This window comes from Oryctolagus cuniculus, chromosome 15 (genome assembly GCF_051225735.1).
Source record: "Oryctolagus cuniculus isolate XC-2025 breed Fujian yellow rabbit chromosome 15, ASM5122573v1, whole genome shotgun sequence".
Lineage (NCBI taxonomy): Eukaryota > Metazoa > Chordata > Mammalia > Lagomorpha > Leporidae > Oryctolagus > Oryctolagus cuniculus.
Window position 1 is genome coordinate 53585657 of NC_142881.1, and position 25086 is coordinate 53610742.

General features: G+C 37.1%; 1 protein-coding gene across 2 annotated transcripts in view; it reads right to left on the reverse strand.

Annotated features, from left to right (window-relative positions):
- The window catches only part of TMEM26 (transmembrane protein 26), a 54133-nt gene that overhangs the window by 16426 nt on the left and 12621 nt on the right, over positions 1-25086 (reverse strand). For both annotated transcript variants that reach the window (XR_016221616.1, XM_002718471.6), the window contains exons 2-4: positions 17175-17253; positions 11117-11230; positions 7694-7914 (exon numbers count right to left, since the gene is read on the reverse strand). Coding sequence is in view for 1 of the 2 variants with exons in the window: in XM_002718471.6 (XP_002718517.1) it covers positions 7694-7914; positions 11117-11230; positions 17175-17253 (414 nt within the window). In the remaining variant the exon portion in view is untranslated. The remainder of the gene's footprint in view (positions 1-7693; positions 7915-11116; positions 11231-17174; positions 17254-25086) is intronic.

Genomic DNA, 25086 nt, shown 5'->3' on the forward strand with positions numbered 1-25086 from the left:
AAATCCATTACATATGCTTTCATCTTCAACCAGAAAAAGAAGGAAATAATTAAATCCAAAGAAAGCATGAAGAAAGAAAAAATAAACATCAGAGAAAAAAAACCAATGAAGTGGAAAACAGTGTAACAATAGAGTACAATCAATGAAACTAAAAACTTAGTTATTCTTAAGGAGCAATAAAGCCAATAAACCTGATCAAATCAAACGAATCAACCAACGCCCTTTCCTCCTGGGAAGAGAGAAAGGTAAAGATACAAATTGTCAAGTTCAATAAAGTAGAAGAAAGCATCAACACCACCATAGCAATTAACATAGTTAATAAGTAAACATAATGGAAAATTTCATGCCATAAATTAGACAACCTAGATGAAATGGAAAAATTTCTAGAAAGGAAAATATAATCAAAATTGACTCAAGAAGTAATAGGATTTCTAAATAGAATCATAAGAGGTACTGATATTGAATTGATAATTAAAAAAAAATCTTACCACAAAGTCTTGACCCAAGTGATTCCTTAGGTGAAGTCTATAAAATATTTAAAGAAGAAATAATCTCAATGCTAAAAGAAACTCCTTTAGAAAACAAGGAAAAAGGGGATGATTCCTGAGGTATTTCATGAATACATTATCACTATGAAACCAAAGCCAGGAAAAGATATCATTAGAAAGGATCAACATGCCTCATAAGCATACATATAAAATGATTAAATGTTAGCAGACTGAATCCAGTAACATGTATAACATGTTATAAATTATAGCCAAGTAAAATTTACCCCAGGACACTAAAGTTTGCTTAATATCTGAAAATAACTTAAATTGTTGTTTTAATAGGATAAAGGGCAATTAATACATAAGTATCTCAATAAAAACAGCAAAGGAATTTTTACAAATTCAACACTCATCGAAAAAAAACTCCAAACAGATAATTTCCTCAACTGACATAGGACAGCTGGTGAAAAACCTGCACCTAACATCATCCTTAATGGACATAGAATGTTAATTGCTTGAGACTACAATGTAAATTCTCATTACTTCTATTTGACATTGAAAATAGTTCTAGCCAGTGCAATAAGACAAGAAAAGTAAATTTAAGGCATGCATATTAGAAAGAATTTAATGCATTATTTGTTAACAAATTGAGCAATTAAGAGTTTAGCATGATCACTTGGCACAGAACCATACACAAGTGACTTGTGTTTCTAATGTAGCAATATTAAAATAAAATTACAAAAATAATTATGTTAGTAAGAACATCAAAGTGACTCAAATAATTAGGAAAAATTAGGAAAAGTGGTGCAATCCTATGTCCTAAAAATTATAAAACATTGCTGAGAGTAATGGACTTTCCAAGGGATGGGAGTATCTGTCCTGTGGGCTGTTTAAGGCCCATGAAATAATTTGGTCTGCCTGCCAAGGTAACCACAGGTAGGACCTGAAATTCAAGAAATATATAGCAAGCTAATTTTTAAGTTGATAATTTTGTATGGCCTGCAAATGATGTTATAAATATCCAAATGGCCCTTGGCAGAAAAAAAGGATCCTCACCCGATGGATATTTCAGGTTCACAGAAATGAAAACTTAAAAGTTTAAAGACAACAGTTGTTGACAAATTGATCCTTAGATTCATTAGTTGCTATTAGACCACATCAAGGTTTTCTTTAGAACTCAACAAGATAGCCGGCGCTGCGGCTCACTAGGCTAATCCTCCGCCTAGCGGCGCCGGCACACCGGGTTCTAGTCCCAGTCAGGGCGCCAGATTCTGTCCCGGTTGCCCCTCTTCCAGGCCAGCCCTCTGCTGTGGCCAGGGAGTGCAGTGGAGGATGGCCCAGGTGCTTGGGCCCTGCACCCCATGGGAGACCAGGAAAAGCACCTGGCTCCTGGCTCCTGCCATCGGATCAGCGTGGTGCGCCGGCCGCAGTGCGCTGGCCGCGGCGGCCATTGGAGGGTGAACCAACGGCAAAGGAAGACCTTTCTCTCTGTCTCTCTCTCTCACTGTCCACTCTGCCTGTCAAAAATAAAAAAAAAAAAAGAACTCAACAAGATAATTATAACAATTATGTGGAGATGCAAAGGGCCTAGAATGGCTAAAACATAAAAAAAAAGTTGAAGGACTTATAGTACCCAATTTCCAACTTAATAAAATTATGATAATGTATTATATAAAGAACAATGGACGTTCCATTGATAGACCTAGATAAAATCCCTTACATCTGTGATCAACTGATTACAGACAAAGATGTTAAGATAATTTAATAGTGAAAGTTTTCAAGTTAGTCACACTAGGACATAAGATAGTGCTGAGGCAATGTCAAATTAAAAAATAAAGTTGAGGCCGGCACCGCGGCTCACTAGGCTAATCCTCCGCCTTGCGGCACCAGCACACCGGGTTCTAGTCCCGGTCGGGGCGCCAGATTCTGTCCTGGTTGCCCCTCTTCCAGGGCAGCTCTCTGCTGTGGCCAGGGAGTGCAGTGGAAGACGGCCCAAGTGCTTGGGCCCTGCACCCCATGGGAGACCAGGAGAAGTACCTGGCTCCTGCCATCAGATCAGCGCGGTGCGCGGCCACAGCGCGCTGGCCGCGGCGGCCATTGGAGGGTGAACCAGCGGCAAAAGGAAGACCTTTCTCTCTGTCTCTCTCTCTCACTGTCCACTCTGCCTGTCAAAATAAATAAATAAATAAAGTTGAAAGCTAACCTCAAAATTAAGTCAAAATAGTTAAAAGAAATTATTGTAAGAGCTAAAAGCTTCCATAATAAAACAGAAGATATTTTAAATCTGTAGTTAGCAGTTTCTTAGATATGACAACAAACAGCCCAATATGTTTAATTAAGAATTGGTTTGGGTTTCATCAAAACTTTTAAAATGAGTTCTTCAGAAGAGTACATATAAAAATGGACAACAGGAACCAACGCTGTGACGTAGTGGGTAAAGCCACCATTTGTGATGCTGGTATCCCATATTGGCACTGGTTCGAGCCTCGGCTGCTCCACTTCCCAACCAACTCCCTGCTAATGCACTTGGGAAAAGCAGCAGAAGATGGCCTTAGTGCTGGGGTCTCTGCACTCATGTGGGAGGCCTGGAAGAAGCTGCTGGCTTCAGGTTGGCCCTACCCTAACCATTGCAGCCATCTGGGTAGTCAACCAGTGGATGGAAGGTTTGTCTCTGATCTCCCTCTGTCTCTAACTATGACATTCAAATAAATCAATAACCCTGTAAAAATGGACAATAAGCTGTAAACAGAAAGAAAATATATCTATCAGATATATATATTTACATATCTGATAAAGGGCCTATACCTGGAATACATAAATAACTCTCATACAGCTCAACAGTAAGATTTTAAAAATATGCAAAAAATTGAACAGGCATTTCATAGAAGACATATGCACATGAAAAGATATTCAACAACAGACTATTAGAGAAATGCAAATTAAAGACACACTGAGATATCACTATATGAACACTAGAGTAACTATTATCAAAAAAGACTGTGATACTACTATATGACCACTGGAGTAGCTATAATCATATAGACTGAACAAAAAGAGGGGCAGGTGTTGATGAGAACATGGAGAAAACAGAACTCGCATATGTTGATTGTGGGAGTATAAAATGGTACAGCTACTTTAAAAAAAGGCAGCCTATTGAGCCGGCGCCGTGGCTCAATAGGCTAATCCTCCACCTTGCGGCGCCGGCACACCGGGTTCTAGTCCCAGTCCGGGCGCCAGATTCTGTCCCGGTTGCCCCTCTTCCAGGCCAGCTCTCTGCTGTGGCCAGGGAGTGCAGTGGAGGATGGCCCAAGTATTTGGGCCCTGCACCCCATGGGAGACCAGGAGAAGCACCTGGCTCCTGCCTTTGGATAGGCGCGGTGCGCCGGCCGCAGCACGCTGGCCGCGGTGGCCATTGGAGGGTGAACCAACGGCAAAGGAAGACCTTTCTCTCTCTCTGTCTGTCTCCCTGTCACTGTCCACTCTGCCTGTAAAAAAAAAAAAAAAAAAAGGTAGCCGTTCCATTGCTAGATATCGCTGGACATAATGTACACATGCACCTACTACTGAATAGACAAACAATATGGAGAAACATATTCAGTGGAACATAAAGATACTTCAAAAACTTCATGAAAAGTAGAACTAAAAAATAATATGCATCTGCCATGAACATTTGGAAAACCCCTTGTATAATTCAGTAATTAAAAAGAAGCTAGACATTAAATAACATGGGGGAAGTCCAAAAAGATTATGTGAAGTAAAAAACATAAGATATAAGAGATCACTTATTTTATAATACCATTTACATGAGATTTCTAGAAGAGGAAACTCTACAAAATTGAAAGTATGTGCATATCAACATTGCCTAGAGTTGGTGGTGGGAGTGAAAATCATCTGGAAAAAGTCACAAGGAATCCTTCTGGAGTCATGGGAATGTTTTAACCATGGATGTTTGTACAAATCTATAATTTGCTAAATATCATGGAACTGTAGAATTACAATAGTTGAACATTATGATGTTTTAAACCATAACTAAATAAAGCTGTTAGGCAAAAAATTGCAACACCATAAGGTTTACAAGTCTATGTAAACTCATAAAAATTAGGCAGATGAACGTCATGTGGGCCAATGGAATGGAATTGGTTTAAATAGTTTAAAACAGACTTTGACATTAGCAAGATTGCAGCAAAGAGATTTAAAAATAATTGTAATGTAGACTCTTTTGCAGATTTTCTCCTAAATCAGTCAGCCCCAAACATGGAATATAATAAAAGAAAAATCAAAATGTCATCGATAATAGGAAAACTACAATAATAGGCAAACTATAATGAGGGACTTTCTGCTATAACAGGTAAATATCCTTTACTTCTGTATAAACTATATTCTTCGTAATTGTCCTTTTGAGCTCAAAGGGAAAGGTTTAAGGGTCTCCTTTGAAAAATCAAACATTTGTAGTGCCAATTATTGAAGAAGAGTTGGGACCTGAAACAGGAAATCATCATTTAGAAGATGGGTTTCAGAAGAGAGAAAACTAGAGACTCTTTCTATGTCTTGACCTTGAGGGAAGGCAGTAGTAGTCGCATCATGGAAGCAACGGAGTGGAACAGAGATTACAGAAGGCCACTGGTACAATGCAGAAGCATTAAAAATAAAATATCATTAAAAATAAAATATCATTAAAAATAAATTTTATTAAAAATAAAAATGACTGATTCTGATAAAATGAAAACTGAAAACAAATCTTAAACACATAAACTAGGATATCTCCTTGATATCTACAAGTATTGGTGACAGGACCCTAGAGCATACCAAAGTCTGCAAATACTCATGTCCCCTGTATAAAATATGGTAGCATTTACATATAATCTCTGTGTTTCCTCCCATATACTTTAAAATCTTCTGTGTATTGCTTATGATCCTTAACACAATGGAATTGCTACATACATATACCATGTTGTTTAGGAAAAAAAACCTGTGTATGTTTCATATAGATGAAATTTTTGTTTTCAGGTATTTTCAAACTGCAGTTCGTCCATGGATATGCAGGGCTGGCTGTAGTTTATTTGACTCAATTTAAACATTAGTATTCTTGGAGTGTTATACAAGTTGAAAGAATTTTTAAATGTTTTTGTGAAGTATTCAGAATAATTTGTAGGTAACAGAATAAATTAGGTGTATTTAAGCTCTCTTGAAACATCAAGTGCTTCCTAAATTCTTGATAAATTGAAATAGTCCTTACTGGGACAGGACTGTGTGTCCCTTTGCACAGCAGTTCCTCACCATTTTCTTCCCATTTGCTGCCTAGAACAGTGCCTGGCACAAATGTCTATCCAATAGCTGGTGAGTAAAAGAATACCTTAAAATTTTCAAGGCGTGTATTGGTGTGTAGTTTTTATTGGTGTGTATTGGTGTGTAGTTTTTATTTGGGTAGAGGCTGGCAAACTACAATTTCATTCATTTACTTATTTAATATTCACCATTTATTGTCAAACGCAGTCTATAAATTATCCCCTTAGTTCTACCTGTAAATAGGACTATCAATAGCCCATTAAGATAGCTGAAGTTGGCATTTCTTACATTTGTATGACTGGTCCCACAAAACTGTCCAATACCTCTTTTACTATCCTCTGTTCTCTTCCATTTCCTTAGATATTTAGCATACATTAGTTATCTTTATATTTTCATGTCTCTGTTACTGCAGATATTTAATGCTTTCATGAGCTCTGTCAGGATTTCTTCATGTTTTTCTTGTAACCACATTACATTCTATTTGTCTTAAATATTTGAACATTCTATACATGAAGAATGTAAATCACTGATCATATGTAAAGTATTACAACTACAAAACTAAAATTAACAGTTTAAAGACTGTTGATTTAGATTGAGTTATTTTTTGAAAGAATCTGTCAACTTAATAAGCTAAAAGAAAAATTAGTATAAATGAAATAGAAACTGATCTTGTAAAGATAACCCTTGGTTATAAATATCATTTGTGCCATAATTGAGATATTTACTTTAATCAGTAAATTTGTGTATTTTGCTCAGCTTTTTTTTGTTTGTTTGTTTGAGAAACACAGCATAAAGTAAACTGTAGCATTAAAAGCCAGTCTCATTCCAATTTGTTTTTATAGCATAGTGCAGAACAACCCAAGCTTAAAGTACATTCAGGCACTGAGACTTAAATCCCTAATGGTAAGAAAGTGGTTCTATAAACAGATGTGATCATGGATTCTGAGTTTATTTGCTTGTGGCAAAAATAAAAGTACCAACTCAATAAGTTTTAATTTATAGGTATCTACACCAGAAAGCCTTTGGGCACTTGGAACAAAACTGGCTGAAAATGAAATTTAGTAAAATAAAACTTCATCTACCCCATTCTCCATTCCCACCAGGGAATGCACATTTCCCAGCTGTGGAGGGGAGAGCTTTCTCCACATCTCCTGCAGTCTTTCTCTTGAAATTGTAGCCATGTGATGGGCTAGAAGAGCACTGTGTGATTTGCTGTGTTCCTGACACTTTGGAATGTGAAAGAGGGCCTGGGGATGGTCATTCCACTCTAGAAGGTTTTCAGATGACCTTGGTGCCACCTGCTCCGTGGGCATACAGATGTGCAGAGACTTTCTCTCATATCCCACTGGGAATATCATGTCTGTTTCTTTAGCAGAAACTGCCTTCATGTATAGATTTAAATATAAACTGTGCTGGTTTCTACAACATACCTAATCAGCAGCAAAATCTATGATTCTAGCAATGGAGTATCATATATTAAAAATCCTATTCATTCGGCCGGCGCTGCGGCTCACTAGGCTAATCCTCCGCCTAGCGGCGCCGGCACACCGGGTTCTAGTCCTGGTCGGGGCGCCGGATTCTGTCCCGGTTGCCCCTCTTCCAGGCCAGCCCTCTGCTGTGGCCAGGGAGTGCAGTGGAGGATGGCCCAAGTGCTTGGGCCCATGGGAGACCAGGAAAAGCACCTGGCTCCTGGCTCCTGCCATCGGATCAGCGTGGTGCGCCGGCCGCGGCGGCCATTGGAGGGTGAACCAACGGCAAAGGAAGACCTTTCTCTTTGTCTCTCTCTCTCACTGTCCACTCTGCCTGTCAAAAAAAAAAAAAAAAAAATCCTATTCATTCAGAACATAAATACAGAACAAAGAGATAGATGCATGGTCCTGTCTACTGTAAGAAATCTTTTCATTAGAGGGCCTGCTTACCTCACACTTTGAATTTCCAAGGTCTCACTTGTGAATTCCAGAATGTCAGCAGCTGTCCCCACAAACATAAGGAGAAGCTGTGAGAGTTGGTCTCGAGTGATCTCTCCCCCAATGGGTAGTAGCCATCTTCCAATTATTAGCAGTAGTAGGAATGTCTGATGGAGTCCCAAAGTCCAAACTTTCTCACATACTGCAGATAAGTTATTTACAAAAACTCGGGCCTGTTTAACAGAAATGTCACACAGACAGAAGGATTATCAGCTACAGTCTTGGAGAGAAATGCCCACTTTACCATGGCTCTTAATCAAGATTTTGCTTTGTAGATAGTCTTTCATAGGACTTATTCTTCACTTAAAGAAAGCAATGCTCCTTTCAGCCAAACACTCTGAAAAAAATATCTAATGTGGTTCTTAAGATGGGACTGCCCTATAACTAACAAGTGATTTAAACCTTACAGTTGCTAGTGGTATTGCACTATATAATATTTAAAATCCAGTTTTGCAATGCTTTGAAGACTGTTTCCCATTTTATTTATTGTACACTATAACAAAGTATAATATAGCAAAATTTTATAAATTCCATATTAAAATCACAAAAATCTTATATTTTGACTTTATAGATTTTAAATATGAATTCAATCATCTGGTGATGTTTTTGTCACTGTACAAAGCTTCCTTTTTGTTCATTATTGCCTTAGAAATCTATTGTAGTCAACCAGGAATATAAAACGTAACAATGTTTATCCATTACATAAATGTAAAGAAACATAATTACTATGAAGTTATTATTTTATTCTGGATATTAAAATCTATGATTCAATAATCCTTAAATTAGCAAGCAAGTTTTAATCTGCCAGTATTCTTGTACTTTGAGAAAAATTTATATTCCACTCATGTCTGGATGAAATCTCTTGCTCAATTTCCTATAATATTGATGCTATAGAGATTGTCTAAAGACTACCAGAACTTAGATCTAGAATGGATAAGATAATGATTCTAATTTATTTATGCAAGTTATTTAACTCTTTCTTTAAAATCTACTTACCTCTATTGATCACTTGCCAATATTAAATGTACAAGTAAAGGGAGGAAAAGAACAAGCAGATGCTAATTTGATTGAAACTATGCATAAAAATCAATAATATTTCATTTACACCATTCTTTATGTTATAAAACAGCACATGTATCCAGTGTAATACATTCAGGAATCATACTGGTAGAGAAAATATGAAGCATATTAGTAGGATAAAATATTAATATTTTTAACGATCAGATGAAAACTGAGAAGCAGAGAGGCTAAGCAGTTTTCCCAGAGTGATATAAATTGTTCTTGTAGATTGAATCATTATATTAAACCTCACAGAATCAGTAGTCTATCATATTGTGGAAAGTATGATGGACAAAGGCAATACAATGGGTAAACGATATTATTGTCCACAGATGGTGCTGGAATACCTAGATATCCACATGCAAAATTATGAACCCACACACAGACCTGACACCCTTCACAAATGTTAGCTCAAAATTGATCTGAGATATAACTTTAAAATATAAAACTATAAGCCAGCGCCGCGGCTCACTAGGCTGATCCTCCGCCTTGCGGCGCCGGCACACTGGGTTCTAGTCCTGGTCAGGGCACCGGATTCTGTCCCGGTTGCCCCTCTTCCAGGCCAGCTCTCTGCTGTGGCCAGGGAGTGCAGTGGAGGATGGCCCAAGTGCTTGGGCTCTGCACCCCATGGGAGACCAGGAGAAGTACCTGGCTCCTGCCATGAATCAGCATGGAGCACCGGCGGCAGCGCGCTGGCCGCAGCGGCCATTGGAGGGTGAACCAACGGCAAAGGAAGACCTTTCTCTCTGTCTCTCTCTCTCACTGTCCACTCTGCCTGTCAAAATATATATATATATATATAAAACTAAAAAAGCCTTAAAAATAATATGGGAGAAAACCTATAGGACCTCATGTATGGTGACGACATTTTAGATGCAATATCAAAAGCACCATTCTTGAAAGAAAGAATTAACAGCTGGTATTCATTAACATTAAAAAAAAAAGTCTTGTTTGTAAAAGACAACATCAAAAGAACAAAATATATGCCACAGACGGGAATAAAATATTTGTAAAAGATATACCTCATAAAATATTCAAAGAACCCTTAAAATTCAGTAAGAAAAACAACCTGATGAAAAAAGTGTGTCAAAGACCTTAACAGTACCTCACAAAAGATGACGACAAATAAACATATAAAGCAATATTCTGTATAATGTCATCATAGAAATGCAAATTAAGAAAGAGATAACACTACACACTTATTAGATGGCCAGAATCCAGAAAACTGACAAAGCCAAATGCAGGGAGGATGTAGAAAGACAGGAACTCTGATTCATTGCTGGTGGGAATTGCAAAAAGGTATAGCCGCTTAGCAAGACAGTTTGCCAATTGCTCACAAAACTAAACATGGCCTTAACCATATGATCCAGCAATTGGGCTCCTTAGTTTTTACTCAAAGGAATTAAAAACTTATATTCACACAAAAACTTGTATAAAAATATTTATAACCACTTTATTCATAATTGCTAAAACTAGAAAGCAACCAAAATGTGTTTCAATTAATGTGTGGATAAGTAAAAAAAGATAATGGAATATTATTTATCACAACAGAGAAATGACTAGCCATGAAAAAACATACAGGAACATATTATGAAGTGAAAGAAATCAGTCTGAAAGGCTACATATTCTATGAGTCCAATGATATGACATTCTGGAAAAGGCAAAAATATGGAGACAGTTAAAAAAAAAAAAAAACCACTGGCTGCCAGGAATAGATGTTTGTGGAAATAGAAATACTTCATATGACATATAATGATAGATACATATCATTATTCATTTGTCTGAACCCATAGTCTCCATAATTCCGAAAATGAGCCCTAGTATAAACTGTGGACTTTGGGTGGTGATGTGTCTATGTAGTTTCATTAATTTTTTAATTATAACAAATGTACCACTGTGATGCAGGGTGTTGGTGGAAGAAACTACATATGTGGAAGCAGGGGGATATGAGGTATTTATGCCTTTGTCTCAATTTTGCTGTGAATAAAAACTTCTCTAAAAAATAACATGCTAAAATTTTATATACATATATCAGATTCCAATTGTTTAATTATATCATTCCTTTATGTATTTGTCTCTCTGCATGTATATATTGTCTAATTTAAGTGTTCCTAATACTGCAGGAAAAATATATCTATTTATATATAAATATGCTTGTTGACTATGTTAAGTAATACATAAAAATCTTATTTTGTTAATCCCTAAGCCAAACAATTAGCCAATTGACAAATTTCATAGAAAGAATGAGCTGAGGGATGTGTAGTATGTTATCCTCATCAAGTCCACCATTAGTTAGGTGGTAGGAAAAGCTCTCACCGACTCAATGAGATAATCTGCTCCATTGGTTTGTTCACTGGATACCTCGGTGTAATTGATGTCCTCTTTTCTGCTAGTATTCTGTGACATTTCTTCAGACGGCACACTGCAATACTAGGAATTGGGAAGACAACATACAAAAAAAATCACAACAAGGGACAGTTTAAAACAGCTTCAACCTATCCAACAGATTATGATCATATATGTGTAGTTTATACAATTTACATAAATATTTCTTAAAATCTAAATATGATAGGATTGAGATAGAAAATCAGTTTTCAATTAATGTTAAAGAGTGTGAGCTCTACATGTCTTATGTTTCCATAGACATTTAAAAGATGCATATGGTAAGAGTTATTGTGGAGAGCTACAGAATTTAAGAATTAATAATTGATTCTTTCCTGAACCTTGAAAGAATTATAACAAACCAGCAATCAATGACAACAACAAACATGTAAAATCCTATTCAAAACATTTATTTTACAAGTTTGTTTCTTACCTAGAAGCCTCTTACCTAAAATACCAGTTTGTTTAAGTATATAATTCAATTACTTTCAATCTTGCCTATCAAACACCAAAACAAGCAGAAAAATTAGTGTGTTCAGTATTATATATATTTTAGTGTCAAGTAGAGAAGTCAGTTTATAAATTTCTGGAGAACTTGACAGTGGACCTCAAAGAAGTGACTTTTTTTTTCTTTCCTGTTTTCTTCATGTTGCAAATGTATTTCTAGAAGTGAACTGTGTATTTTTATCCAGCCAGGTGCTGGAAATCTAAGGTGGAGAAAAACAAGGATGAACATTAGAGAAAAGGAGTGGCACTTGAAAATGTCACTGTAGATAATGCCTATTTTGCAGACTACTTCAAAAAAGGTTAAAGCATTTTTTTAAACATCTGTGGTTCTAACATATTTTCAAACACACACACACACAACACAGTCAACAGCACCACCACTATCATTACCACATGTTCACAATCACACATTTGTTTTTAAAGAGAAATTATTTTTTTAAAAACTAAAGCTGTAAAAAGTGTTTTTCCTTAATTATTTTAGAACTTTTTTGATAATTTTACAAGCTACTTGAAAAAGTAGAAAAGAGCCGGCGCCGCAGCTCACTAGGCTAATCCTCCGCCTTGTGGCACCGGCACACCGGGTTCTAGTCCCGGTCGGGGCGCCAGATTCTGTCTCGGTTGCCCCTCTTCCAGGCCAGCTCTCTGCTGTGGCCAGGGAGTGCAGTGGAAGATGGCCCAAGTCCTTGGGCCCTGCACCCCATGGGAGATCAGGAGAAGTACCTGGCTCCTGGCTTTGGATCAGCGCGGTGCGCCGGCCACGGCGGCCATTGGAGGGTGAACCAACGGCAAAAAGGAAGACCTTTCTCTCTGTCTCTCTCTCTCTCACTGTCCACTCTGCCTGTCAAAAAAAAAAAAAAAAAAAGTAGAAAAGAAAGTCTGCAAACAAGCTATTTTTCTCTATCCAAACAACTAGTGTCATGGGTGAAATGAATAATTAAGAAATATTGCCATGTGCCATATCTCTAGGAGCAAAAATACAGCTGTTTGTACACTTCGTGTGAGTGTCTGTGTATGTGTGCAGCTAAAGTTCCATGAAAAGTTAGTGAAAGTAAAACATTAAATCTTTGAACCAAGCCACGAATCCTCATGGCTGGGTTAATATTTGGCTTCTTTCTAAGAACTTAATGATCAGTAGGGCACACTTGAACATTTTGTTTACAGGTCGAGAGCAGTATAATAAAAGTGGAGACCTTGGGGTATTCATTTGGTGCAGCAGTTAACAGGCTGGTTGGGGTACTCCCAACCAATATCAGAGTGCCTGGATTCAAGTCCCCACTCCGTTTCTAATTCCAGCTAACTGCTAATGCACAAGCTAGGAGATAATAAGTGATGGCTCAACTAATTGGATCCCTGCCACCCCCATGGGACTTCCTGGCTCCTGGCTTCAATGTGGCTCAGCTTTGACTAATGTAAGGACCTAGCAGTTGCAGGCATTTGGGGTGTGAACCAACTGATGGAAGATTTCACTTTGTCTCTCATTTTCTCTCTATGTCTTTCTGACTTAAAAAAAAAAAAAAGTGATCTGGATGTGCTTTTTACATCCTTATCTCTAAAAATCTAGAAACACCTTATTATTTTTTAAGACAATCATTGTTTAGTGCAATGTATAACTCTGAAGCAAGCATCTTGGTAGCCAATATTGTGATAAGGAGACTTATCGGAATTTCTCTCCATTCTTGTTATTCTATTTGTTATGATGGGTGAGATTTTCCTTTAAGTGTCAACTATATTAGGACTGCAGTAAAGAAGTGATTTGACTCCTAAAACCTAATCTGCAGTGATAATGTTTGCATTCAGCATTCAGCATTGTATAGGTGATTTCATATCCATGATCTGGATCCTAACAGGCTACTTTTTCATGTTTATGTCTTTAAAACTCTTGTTAGCTTCAAAAATATTCCTTTGGATCAAGCCTGACTGGAACATCATGAAGAGCAGGACATTTCCATTACTTTAGTTGTGCTGCTTCCTAAAGAGATCGGACTAAGGGCTAAGGTCACAATCGTCGTAACTATTTGTTTTTCCAAGCAAGTAGATCCTGCCAGATTCAGGAATGTAGGTACCATATTGGTCATCTAGGAAAATGTCTTCATGCCATAGGTCAGGGTGTTTTCCTATTACAAGTCATAGGTGAATACATTTAGGTTGTAGTGCAAATGGAAAATGTAAACAGAAATTAAATTACTTTTTTCTCATGAAAAATTCAGAAGATTTTAATGCAAACTCTTCTAAAATATACAGCACATATCTGAAAAAAGGCAATGTGGCTTAGTGAAAATAGGTGTTCATTAGGTTCTAAGTGCCAGCACTGTTGTTGATTAGCTGTGTGGCCTTAGGAAAATCACTTAACCTTTTTGAGACTCAAGGTCCTCTTTTATAAAATATAAATATATGCACCATGCCTAACTCATGGAGTTGCTGGGTCTGTAAATGAGAAAGTATAACAGAAAACACTGAAACATGGGAGATAAAAGATAATTACTGTCATAACCAAACTTTCCTAAATGAGTAGACTGACAGAGTTACTGTTTCTCTCTTTATTCTGACATTTCTTATTTCTTTGAAGGCAATTCTCATACTTTTTTGTCTTTCATACTGTTTCTACTTCCATCTCTGTTCACTCAGCCCAATTCAATCTCTGGGCACTCATTTTAATTCTCAGTGTCAAATCTATTACTACTAAAGGTTCAATTTCTTTTGTACTATGGAAATTAGAGAGGTACTGCCTGGGGCTCAAAAATCTTTTTTTATTAAAAAGAGAGCTTTTGGTTGCATGCTATTTGTTGTAATGGGATTTGACCTGTATATCAATTAACTGTGCAATGCGTTTATATTATAAAAGCATTTGGGGAAATGAATTGTTATTGTGGATGATAGCCATGTCATAGAATTGGAGGTGAAGGAAAAAATTGATTCAAATCACCAGAGCTTATTTCCATACTCCTGAAAGAAGTAAGTAGTAAGGAGATTGAAATAGTTCCCTAACTCCTTATGGTGCATGGCTTTGAAAAAAGCCATGCTCACTTGAACCAACCAATCTATAGTTACAAAAATAATTTTGCTGTAGACATAGACATAGTCTATGACTTTAATGTATTTAGAAGGAAATTTAAAGAGGAAAAATAATGTCTTCATGCTTATGTTAGTGGGATTTGCTTGTGGATTTCTTCAAAAATATCCCACAAAGCTAAATTCCCCTCTGTGTGCCTAAAATTTGGAACAAGCATTTTCCAGATAAGGTTATATTTTGGAGATTTAGCCCTGCTATAAAATTACTAACTGTAACAAAGTAATATGTACAGAGCTAAATTCTCACAGATCTTGCTTAAAGTGTTTTATGAGTTAAGGTACCAAAACATAAGTACGGTTCATCTGCAGCAGAGAAATGTAACCTGAACCTTGATGTTCAAGCTGGACTCTGGTGGACTTCACCAATTGGCCTTCTCAGAGTGGTAGAGGAGCATTAACAACGAGATGATGGAGCCCAGACTAGAACATGTTTAACTGAGCTAGAACATGTTGACTAGCTCAGTTAAAGTTCTCTGGGGGCAGACATTTGGCCTAGTGGTTAAAATGCCAATTAAGATGCTCACATCAGAGTGCCTGGATGTTATACCCAACTCCTGCTCCAGACTACAGCTTCCTACTGATGTAGACCCTAAGGGGCAGCCATGATGACTCAAGAAATTAGTGGCTCCCTGGCTCCAGTGTGAGACTTAGATTGAGATTGTGCCTCCTAGCTTGGGCCCAGCCCAGTCCTGACCATTGCAGGCACCTGGGAAGTGAAACAGCAGGGATAGAAGAAGCTCTGTCTGTCACTCTATCTCTGCTGATCAAATAAGTAAAAATAAAGATTATTTCACTTGAAAGGCACAGTGACATAGAAAAAGAAATAGAGAAAAAAAAAAAAAAACAATTTACATCTGCTGGTTCACTTTCCAAAAGTCTGCATACCACTGGGGCTGGATCAGGCTGAAACCAGGAGTCAGGAGTACCATCCGGTCTACCACTTGGTGACAGGGACACTTGAGCCATCACTCCATTTGCAGGAAGCTCTCAGTAATGTAGAACAAGGTAGCTGGAACTTGAATTGATAATTTGATATTGGTTGCAGGTGCCCCCAATAAATGTGGCTTTACCACAATACCAGCCTTTAAATATATTTTTTAATTTTAAAAACAAATCTCCATATAAAAAATAAGAACTCTCATTGGAAACCATTGTTTATTTTATAGGGCAATGTGGTCTGATCCATACAAGCCTGCCTTTCCCTACAGTGGATCTCATGGTCCTCTCCTTTAGCCTTAGTTGAGGGCTTTGCAATAGCATTTCTTTTTCACTGAGAAGCTCATGAAATCCTTGGAAGTGAATCTCCTATAATCTGCAAAGGTGTATTTTAAGTCAGACTATTTTAAATAGTTCCTACGATTTTGATTATGTCTACATAAAAGAGTACAGATGAGGGTTTGGTTTTGACTTTGGTTGTGTAGTTCTTAAAAATGTTACTTTCCAGTACACTAGATTATTGAGGCCTGCTCAACTTCAGCACAATACAGAAACTCATTGAAACCACAAGGATTAAAACCAAATTCCCACTTCCCCTTATAGCATGGTATGGGTGGGCGAGTGAGTCTTTTTTTTTTTTTTTTAAGCTTTATTTATTTATTTGAAAGGTAGAGTTACAGAGATGCAGAGGCAGAGGGAGAAAGAGTGCGGTATCTTCCATCCACTGGTTCACTCCCCAAATGGCCTCACTGGCGAGAGCTGGGCCAATCTGAAGCCAGGAGCCAGGAGCTTCTTCTGGGTTGCCCATGTGGGTGCAGAGGCCCAAGCACTTGAGCCATCTTCTACTGCTTTCCCAGGCCATAGCAGAGAACTGGATAGGAAGTGGAGCAGTCTGGTTTTGAATTGGCACCCATATGGGGTCCTACCTCTAGAGGTGGTAGCTTTACCTACCACGCCACAGCACTGGCCCCAAGAAGAGTGGGTCTCATGAATAAGGTCTCTAATACAGGGGGATGGCATTGTGACACACTGGATTAAGCTCCTGTTTACAACACCAGCATCCCATATCAGAGTTCAAGTCATTGGAGACCATGATTAAGTTCCTGGCTCCTGACTTTGGCCTGGCCCAGCACTGGCTGTTGCAGCCATTTAGGGAGGGAACCAGTAGATGGAATATATACATATCTTTCTCTCCCTCTCTTCCTGACACTTTCCCTTTTAAATAAATAAGTAAATCTTTTTTAAAAGAACTGTAATGCAAAATATTAATTAATATGTAGTCTTAAGCATTAAATGAATATAGTATTCTTTTTGGTTCTTTGACAAGTCATATATTCACTTTGTTTTAATAGTGGCTTCTTATTTAATCCTTAATAACTCAAGTTTCTTAGAAAATTGGATTATTGAAATAAATCAGATCATACTGTACAAGTAGTTTTTTGCTGAATATTCTAATTTCCTACTTTTCAAAATGAAGTACCTGAGTCCCATGATGCACTTCAAGAAGCCACAATGATGGCATGATGCTAATCAGATATAAAAATATGGCTGGTGAAAACCTGTGAAAGAGGGGGAGAAAGATAGTTCAGCTTTAACAGAAACATTTTTAAGAAAAGATACTAACAATTGCACATACCCTGACCACACTGAGTAGAATCTTTTTAATGTAAATGTTTATTTCAGTAGGAAAGAAAAGCATTATGTGATTTCTGCCATATGGATTATAGAAAAACAAAGTAACTGTAAAAGGCACTAGCAGCTGTCATTCTCACTGAATTCCTAATCCAATTAATAGATGTTAATTTTAACATGGTTTAATGGGACACTGCCAATTAGTTACAGCCATAACACTGGATATTTTGTTTTTTTATATGTTTTATAAAAAGCAAATAGAACAATATTAAATCTCCTTGGATTTTTTTTCAATATTGCCACTTTAGAAATATTGGTTACATTTTTCAACATTAACCTGGCATTTTGAAAGCTCAAATAATAACATCCTCCTAGAACACAAAAAAAAATCAGGTGAAAGAATGAGGAAGGACAAACATCTAGTAATTTTGTGCAGGTTTGCTAAACGTGTGAAGCAAAAAAACAAAGAGCAGCTGAAGAGCTTGGTCCTTTTTAAAAGGCTATCTATGTTCATTGTTTCCTGGTTCAAAATTCAGACTGGACTTGAAAGGCTGGGCTTCTGTAGGCAGAAACGCTCAGGTTAAAATGCTAGTTTTGCCATTGACCTCTCAATGTGTCTCCTAATCCACAGCATTGGGGAAGTCACTGCATCAGTCATTTCAGGTTGCCATACAAAATACTATAGATTTTGTGACTTACACCACACAGTCATTTTCTCATGGTTCTGGAGACTGGGTGTCCAGATCAGGTGCCCGCATAGTTGGGCTCTGGTGAAGGCCCTCTTCTCGCTGGTAAACGATGCCTTCTCCAAGTACCCTCACACAGCCTTTCCTTGCTGCGTGTGCAGGAAGAGACTTCTCTTCCTTAAAAGCCCAGCAATGTTATTGCATTAGGACTTCACCCTTATGACTGGATACAATCTGAATTACCAAATTAATTCCAAATCCTGTCACAGTTGGGGTTAAGGCTCAATTAGTCAGCTTTTGTTTCCTTTAACAAAAATACCCAAGAGGAATAACTTAGGAAGGAAGATGAGGGTTTGGAGATTCACAGTCCAAGATTGCATGGTACTGTTTGTCTTGTTTACGTGGAGGCTGATAATGGCAGAGTATGCACAGAGGAACAATCACATGCAAAGACCAGGAGACAGAAGGAGCAGCTGGGCTTAAGTCAGCTGAAATAATCAATACTCTGGGAACTACCTTCTAGGGGCAAGCTTCCAATGACCTAAAGCACTCCCACTAGGTCTACCTACCAGATGTCATTATAAGATCAAGCTGTATCCTTAAACTATCAATTATTAAAATAAGATTCTGGAGTCTAAGTGTCTGCATAATTTTGAGATCCATATCCTATTGAAACTGTAATGATGCTTCAGTATGTGAATCTGGAAGGGGACATCATTCAGCCCATGGCAGTCACACTGATATCACAGAGGTTTTTATTACATCTTCTATAAGGTAGTTCCTGTCAGAAGTGGGAATTCAATAATAGGTCAACAATTATACTCTTATGGGAGATTCTCCAATGAAACTGTGTTCTTAAAAATTTGAAATACCATAAAATATTTTTTCAAATTTATTTCTTCAAATTTCCCTTTAGATTGAATTCTTGCTTTAACATTTGAATGTCAAAATTGTAAGTCAGTCTGTTTTTATTAAAATACTTTTAGTAAGGTGAGCACTGTAGTACAGCAGGTTATACTACTGCTTGGGATGCCCACATCCCATATCAAGGTGTTGATTTGAGTTTAGCTCCTCTGCTTCCAACCCGGCTTCCTATTAATGTATCCTTGGAGGCAGTAGATGATGGTTCCATGCTTAGGCCACTTCACCTACATGGCAGACAAAGATGGGGTCCCGCAGTCATTTCAGAAGTGAATCAGCGGACAGAAGACTGCTCTCTCTCTAGCTTGCTCTCTCTCTGCCTTTCAAGTCAAATAAATAAATGAACTTTAAAAAATACTTTGAGTATACATATGTGGCAATTTAAAGTAACCTGGGAAATAGAAATGTTAATTGTCCCATAGCTAGCACTATTTGAAATAAAATTATGTTATTATAATACAATGCAGAAAAGTCAACAAACTGAATGAAAAAAGAAAATTTAGAATTTCTAAAATCTATTAACCTTTTCACTAATATCTTCTGTCAACTTCTGGGGAGAGGAAGGGAAAGAGGACAAAAGAAAGAGAGGTCTTTAAAAAATAGAGATGCTCGCCCACCTTTGATTTCCTGCAAAACCCAATTTTGAATCAAACATTGTAAATCATGATATTTTTAAAATTTGACTTGGAAGATGACCAGGCTGTGGAGAAATTCCAGAGGTCTGAGTTCAGCATGCTCTTAGAAAAGAAAAATTAACTCTTTAATCTTTCATATCAAAGGAAACATCAAGAGAGATTATTTCCTGTGTGAAATTGAGATGGAAGCAAATTCTAATCTGTGTAACAGTTGGAATATTTCAATTTTTGTTTGTACACTTAAAATCTTGTCTGACCCACAATCTTATTGACTGCTTTTGAATTAGTTTTGAAGTTAACTCCTCTAACAATACTTTAACAATAATAATCCAGGGAAACAATAGATTGGATGGATATATATTAATGCTTGGAAGAGATTAAAAATAAAATGAACAATACTCTTAACATCTGCTATGCCTAAGATTTAGTTCTACAATCAGAAAAAAATATCCATTTCAATGTACAAAGTTACTTCAAAATGTTCATGAAAATGGAAACTAAAAGATAAATTGACTTTGGTATAAAAAATTTTGAAATCCAGGTATTTTTTTCATAATCTACATTTTCCATGAACTTTTTAAAGTATTTTATTTAATTAGGAAACTGGTTATATAAGAAAGAAAACTAAGAAACATCAAGTTTTAATATTTTCTGTGTTACCTAACATAGAAAACATAAACTCCATAATCTGATATTCAAAACCTCCATTATCTTATCTTTATTCTTTCCCTACTGTATTTTACCACGCTGAACAATTCAGTATGTTAACCTGCTGTGTATTTCAAACAAAACAAAATGTTTAGGAATGCCTTCCTAACTTCAACCTCTCCTGAGACTCATTTGACACAAAGGAAAAAGGAGGTAGGAAGATGAAATCATATCGATGGCCCAAGAATTCATTTTATATATAAATATATATGAATATATATTATACATATAATATGTATTCACAGTCTTGCTTAGCTAACCATGAGTCTTTTCTAACAACATGCTTGGATAGGCATTTAGCCTAGCGGTTAAGATGCCAGTTGGGATGCAGAGAACCTGGCCTCAGTCTCCAGCTCTGGTTCCTGATTCCAGCTTCCTAAAGATGGGGACCCTGGGAAGTAGTGGTATGGCTCAAGTTCCTGGGTTCCTTGCCACCCATGTGAGAACCCTGGACTGAAATTCCTACTCCCAGCTTCAGCTTGGCCAGTCTTGGGCTTTTGGGGATTTGGGGAGTGAATCAACCAATTGGAGTAAAAGCTCAAATCATTAAAAAAAGAAAAAGAACAACCTGCTCTATATTCTTCCAACTTGGTGAATCTGAGAAGAGAAGTCCTGAAATGTTTTTTGATAAAAAAAAAATCTCCCCAAATAAATGCCCTTCTCTTACATGTCTATGTATCAACACCCGATATGGTTTTTTTTTTTTTTTTTTTTTTTTTTTTACATTTCTTTTTAATGAGAGGCAGAATGACAGAGAGAGTGTTGCATGCAATGCTGTGTTAGGATGAAACTGGGAACTGAAACCCAGTGGTCTTCCTTGTAGGTGTCAGAACTCAATTACTTGAGCCATCACTGCTGCCTCCCAGAATTTGCATTGAGAGAAAGCTAGAGTCAGGGGCAAGCATTTGGTACAGTGATGAACTCACTGCTTGAGATGCTTGAGTTGCCCATATCCCATATTGGGAATGCCTGATTTGAATCCCAGCTACTCCTCTTTTGATCTAGCTTCCTGCACATGCATCTTGAGAGGCAGCAGATGATGGTCCAAGTACTTGCGTCTCTGTCTCCAACTTAGGAGGCCCAGATGGAGTTCTGAGCTCCTGGCTTCAGCCTGGACCAGCCCTGGCTGTTGTAGGCGTTTGTGAAATGAACCAGTGGATGAAAGATCTCTCTGTTCCTCCCTCTGTGTCTCTGTTCACATAAAATGAAAATAAATGAATGAAATTATATAAATATTTTATATAACTGTATATAAGTTAAATAAAAGATATATAAAATTATATATGTGCATATATGATATATCAATATAAATAAAATACATTTTATGCAAGATATAAACATATATGTGTATATATATGTAAATATATATATATTACATATATATATGATGAAGTCAGGAACCAGAACTGTGAATTGAACCTAGATACTCTGATGTGAGACACGGGCATTTTTACCCAAGCCTTAAGTCGTAGGCCAAACACTTCTAAGCCCACCCTTATCAGCCACCACCATCAGTTGTACTTTAAGTACTCAGCAGGAACTACTCTTAATCTATATTTCTCTTGTGACCCAATGCATTATGTACTGTTTCATAGTTACGTGTATATCAACTTTATATGCTTAAAATAAACTCCTTGAAGGCATATCATGGGTTTTATATCTCCACTACATCATCTCCTCTCCCCAGTGGTGTTAGGGTCTTAGGAAATCTTCAGTTAATGATTATAATGTAAACAATTAAATGTTTGAATGTCTGAATAATGAATACAGGAAGGACTGAAGAAATGAATAGAGGTGGCTGATATCCACAAGAACCTTTTATTTAAGGAGGTCTTATAGCAAGTATGCTTTTTTAGTTTAAGTAATACAAATTTCATATATTTCATGTATGCATATTTAGGAACAAAGTGGGGCTTCCACTCCCTCTTGCCCACATTCCAACCCTTTCCCCCCTTCAGATTCCCATTTTTAATTTTGACAATGATCTATCATCAGTTTACTTAGTAATCATTTGGTTAACCCTACTCTAAGAACAGTAAATAGCTTGAAGAGAAAGAAAGCAAAACAAAATAAAACAAAACTAAACCAAAGATTGTTCCTCAACGGAAGAGACATGGGCTATAAACAATCATCCATTTCCCAATGTCTATTTTGCTTCAATACATTACATTTCAGGTATTCTATTGGTTGCATCGGGTCAGGGAAAACATGTGTTTGTCTTTTTGGGATTGGCTTATTTCACTAAGTATAATGGTTGTCAGTTGTGACCATCTTGTTGCAAAAGACAGGATTTCATTTTTTTCACAGCTGAGTAGTACTCCATAGTATGTATGTGTGCGTGATAATTTCTTTATCCAGTCAATAGTTGATGGACATCTGGGTTGATTCTCTATCTTAGCTATTGTGAATTGTCCTGCAGTGAACATGGGAGTACAGATAACTCTTTCATATACTGATTTCTTTTGGTTTGAGTAAATTCCCAGAAGTGGAATGCATGGGTCAAATGGTAGGTCTATATTCAGATTTTTGAGCTATCTCCGTAGTGTCTTCCACAGTGGTTGCACCAGTTTATATTCCCACTGGGAGTGGATCAGGGTAATTTTTTTTCCCCACATCCTCGCCAGCAATTGTTTTTTGTTGATTTCTGTATGCAAGTCATTCTAACTGGAGTGAGGAGAAACCTTGTGGTTTTGATTTACATTTTCCTGATGGCAAGCAATCCTCAGCATTTTCACAAATGTTTGTTAGCCATTTGAATTTTCTCTCTTGAAAAATGCCTGCTTAAGTCTTTGCCCGTTTTTTTACTGGACTGCTTGTTTTGTTGTTGTTGAATTTCTTGAGCTCTTTAAATGCCCATCAACAGTAGGCTGGATAAAGAAATTATGGGATATGTACTCTATAAAATACTATGCAGCAGTAAAAAAAAAATGAAATCTGATCATTTGCAACAAAATGGAGGAATCTGGAAAACATTATGCTGAGTGAAATAAGCCAGTCCCAAAGGGACAACTATCATATGTACTCTCTGATTGGTTACAACTAACTGAGCACCTAAAAGGAAACCTGTTGAAGTGAAATGGACACTGAGAAACAATGACTTGATCAGCCCTTGTCCTGACTGTCGAAGAACAACTTACTACTTTATCCCTTTTAGTATTTTTGTTCTACTTAATACCATTAGTTGAACTCTTTAATTAACACACAATTATTCTTAAGTGTTTAAATTTAACTGAAAAGTGATCCCCGTTAAATATAAGAGTGGGAATAAGAGAGAGAGAGTAGATGTACAGTTCAGCACATGCTCAATTGGACTTACCCCTAATGGTAGAGTTAGAAACGTGCCAGGGGATTCCAATTCAATCCCATCAAGGTGGCATGTACCAATGCCATCTCACTAGTCAAAGCGATCAGTTTCAGTTCATAATTGATCATAATGATGGGATTAAGTGTCAAAGGGATCACATAAACAAGACTAGTGTCTGCTAATACTGATAGAATTAAAAAGGAGAGAACAATCCAACATGGGAAGCAGGATTTTAACCCTTTTATCAGTTGTGCAGTTTGCAAATATTTTCTCCCATTCTGTCGGTTGCCTCTTCATTTGTCAATTTTGGCTTTGATTGCCTGTGCTTTTGTGGTCTTTTCCAAGTTCTTTTCCTATGTCATTATCTTGTATAGTTTCCCTCATGTTCTCTAATAATTTGATGGAAACAGGTCATAAATTTAGGTCCTTGATCCATCTTGAGTGGATTTTTGTATATGATGTAAGGTAGGGGTCTAATTTCATACTTCTGCATGTGGAGATCCAGTTTTTCCAGTACCATTTGTTAAAGAGACTGTCTCTGCTCCATGGACTGATTTTAGCTCCTTTATCAAATATAAGTTGGCTGTAGATACACGGATTGCTTTCTGGGGTTTCTGTTCCATTGATCTGTAAGTCTGTTTTGTGCCTTTTGACTGTAACTGTCCTGTAGTATGTCTTGAAATCAGATATTGTGATGCCTCCAGATTTGTTTTTGTTGTATAACATTGCTTTAGCTATTCAGTGTCTCCATATAAATTTCAGCATAGTTTTCTCTAGATCTGTGAATAATGTCATTGGTATTTTAATTGGGATTGCACTGACTCTGTAAATTGCTTTTGAACTGTAAATTTCATAAACTTAAAAGATTGCCTCTTCTCATTCATCTTCACAAATTCACTACATTTCTTGAGATTCAGTGTACTCACATCTAAATAATACCTCATAGGGTAGTTCTGAGAGTTAAATGAGACAATATGTGCCTTGCAACTGACATTGTAAGTGCTTGATAAATTCATTTGCTGCTTTCCCTAAGCCCAACTCTGCAAATTTACTGATGGTTACATATTTGGTAGCCTTGCTTGCAAAAGACTCAGGGGATACCATTTTAGAAGATTTTTTTTCTTTAAATTATAATCAGTTATATTTTTAAACCATGATTTTCACAACTAAACCTACTTATGTCTCCTTGAATTGAGGGATGTTTTTCACACTGCTGAGGATATTATAATGCCTAACTTCATAATTGAAGTTAAATCAATGACTGTCATACTGCTATGGTTTGCATGGGCTGCTTACCCATCACAACCTACAAAATGATGCATGTTCAGGGCTCTGCCTGTCTCTTGGGCTCTTTCCTTTTCCAGTTTGGTCAGTTTCAGAAGAGAAGCTCTGAAATGGCTTAAGAGCTAATGTGTCCCCAAATTAAGATCACTTGTCCCTCTTCCTCACCAAGCACTGTTATGAAAAAAAAGCTAAGAGCCCTCCTAACTCATCTTTTTATTCTTT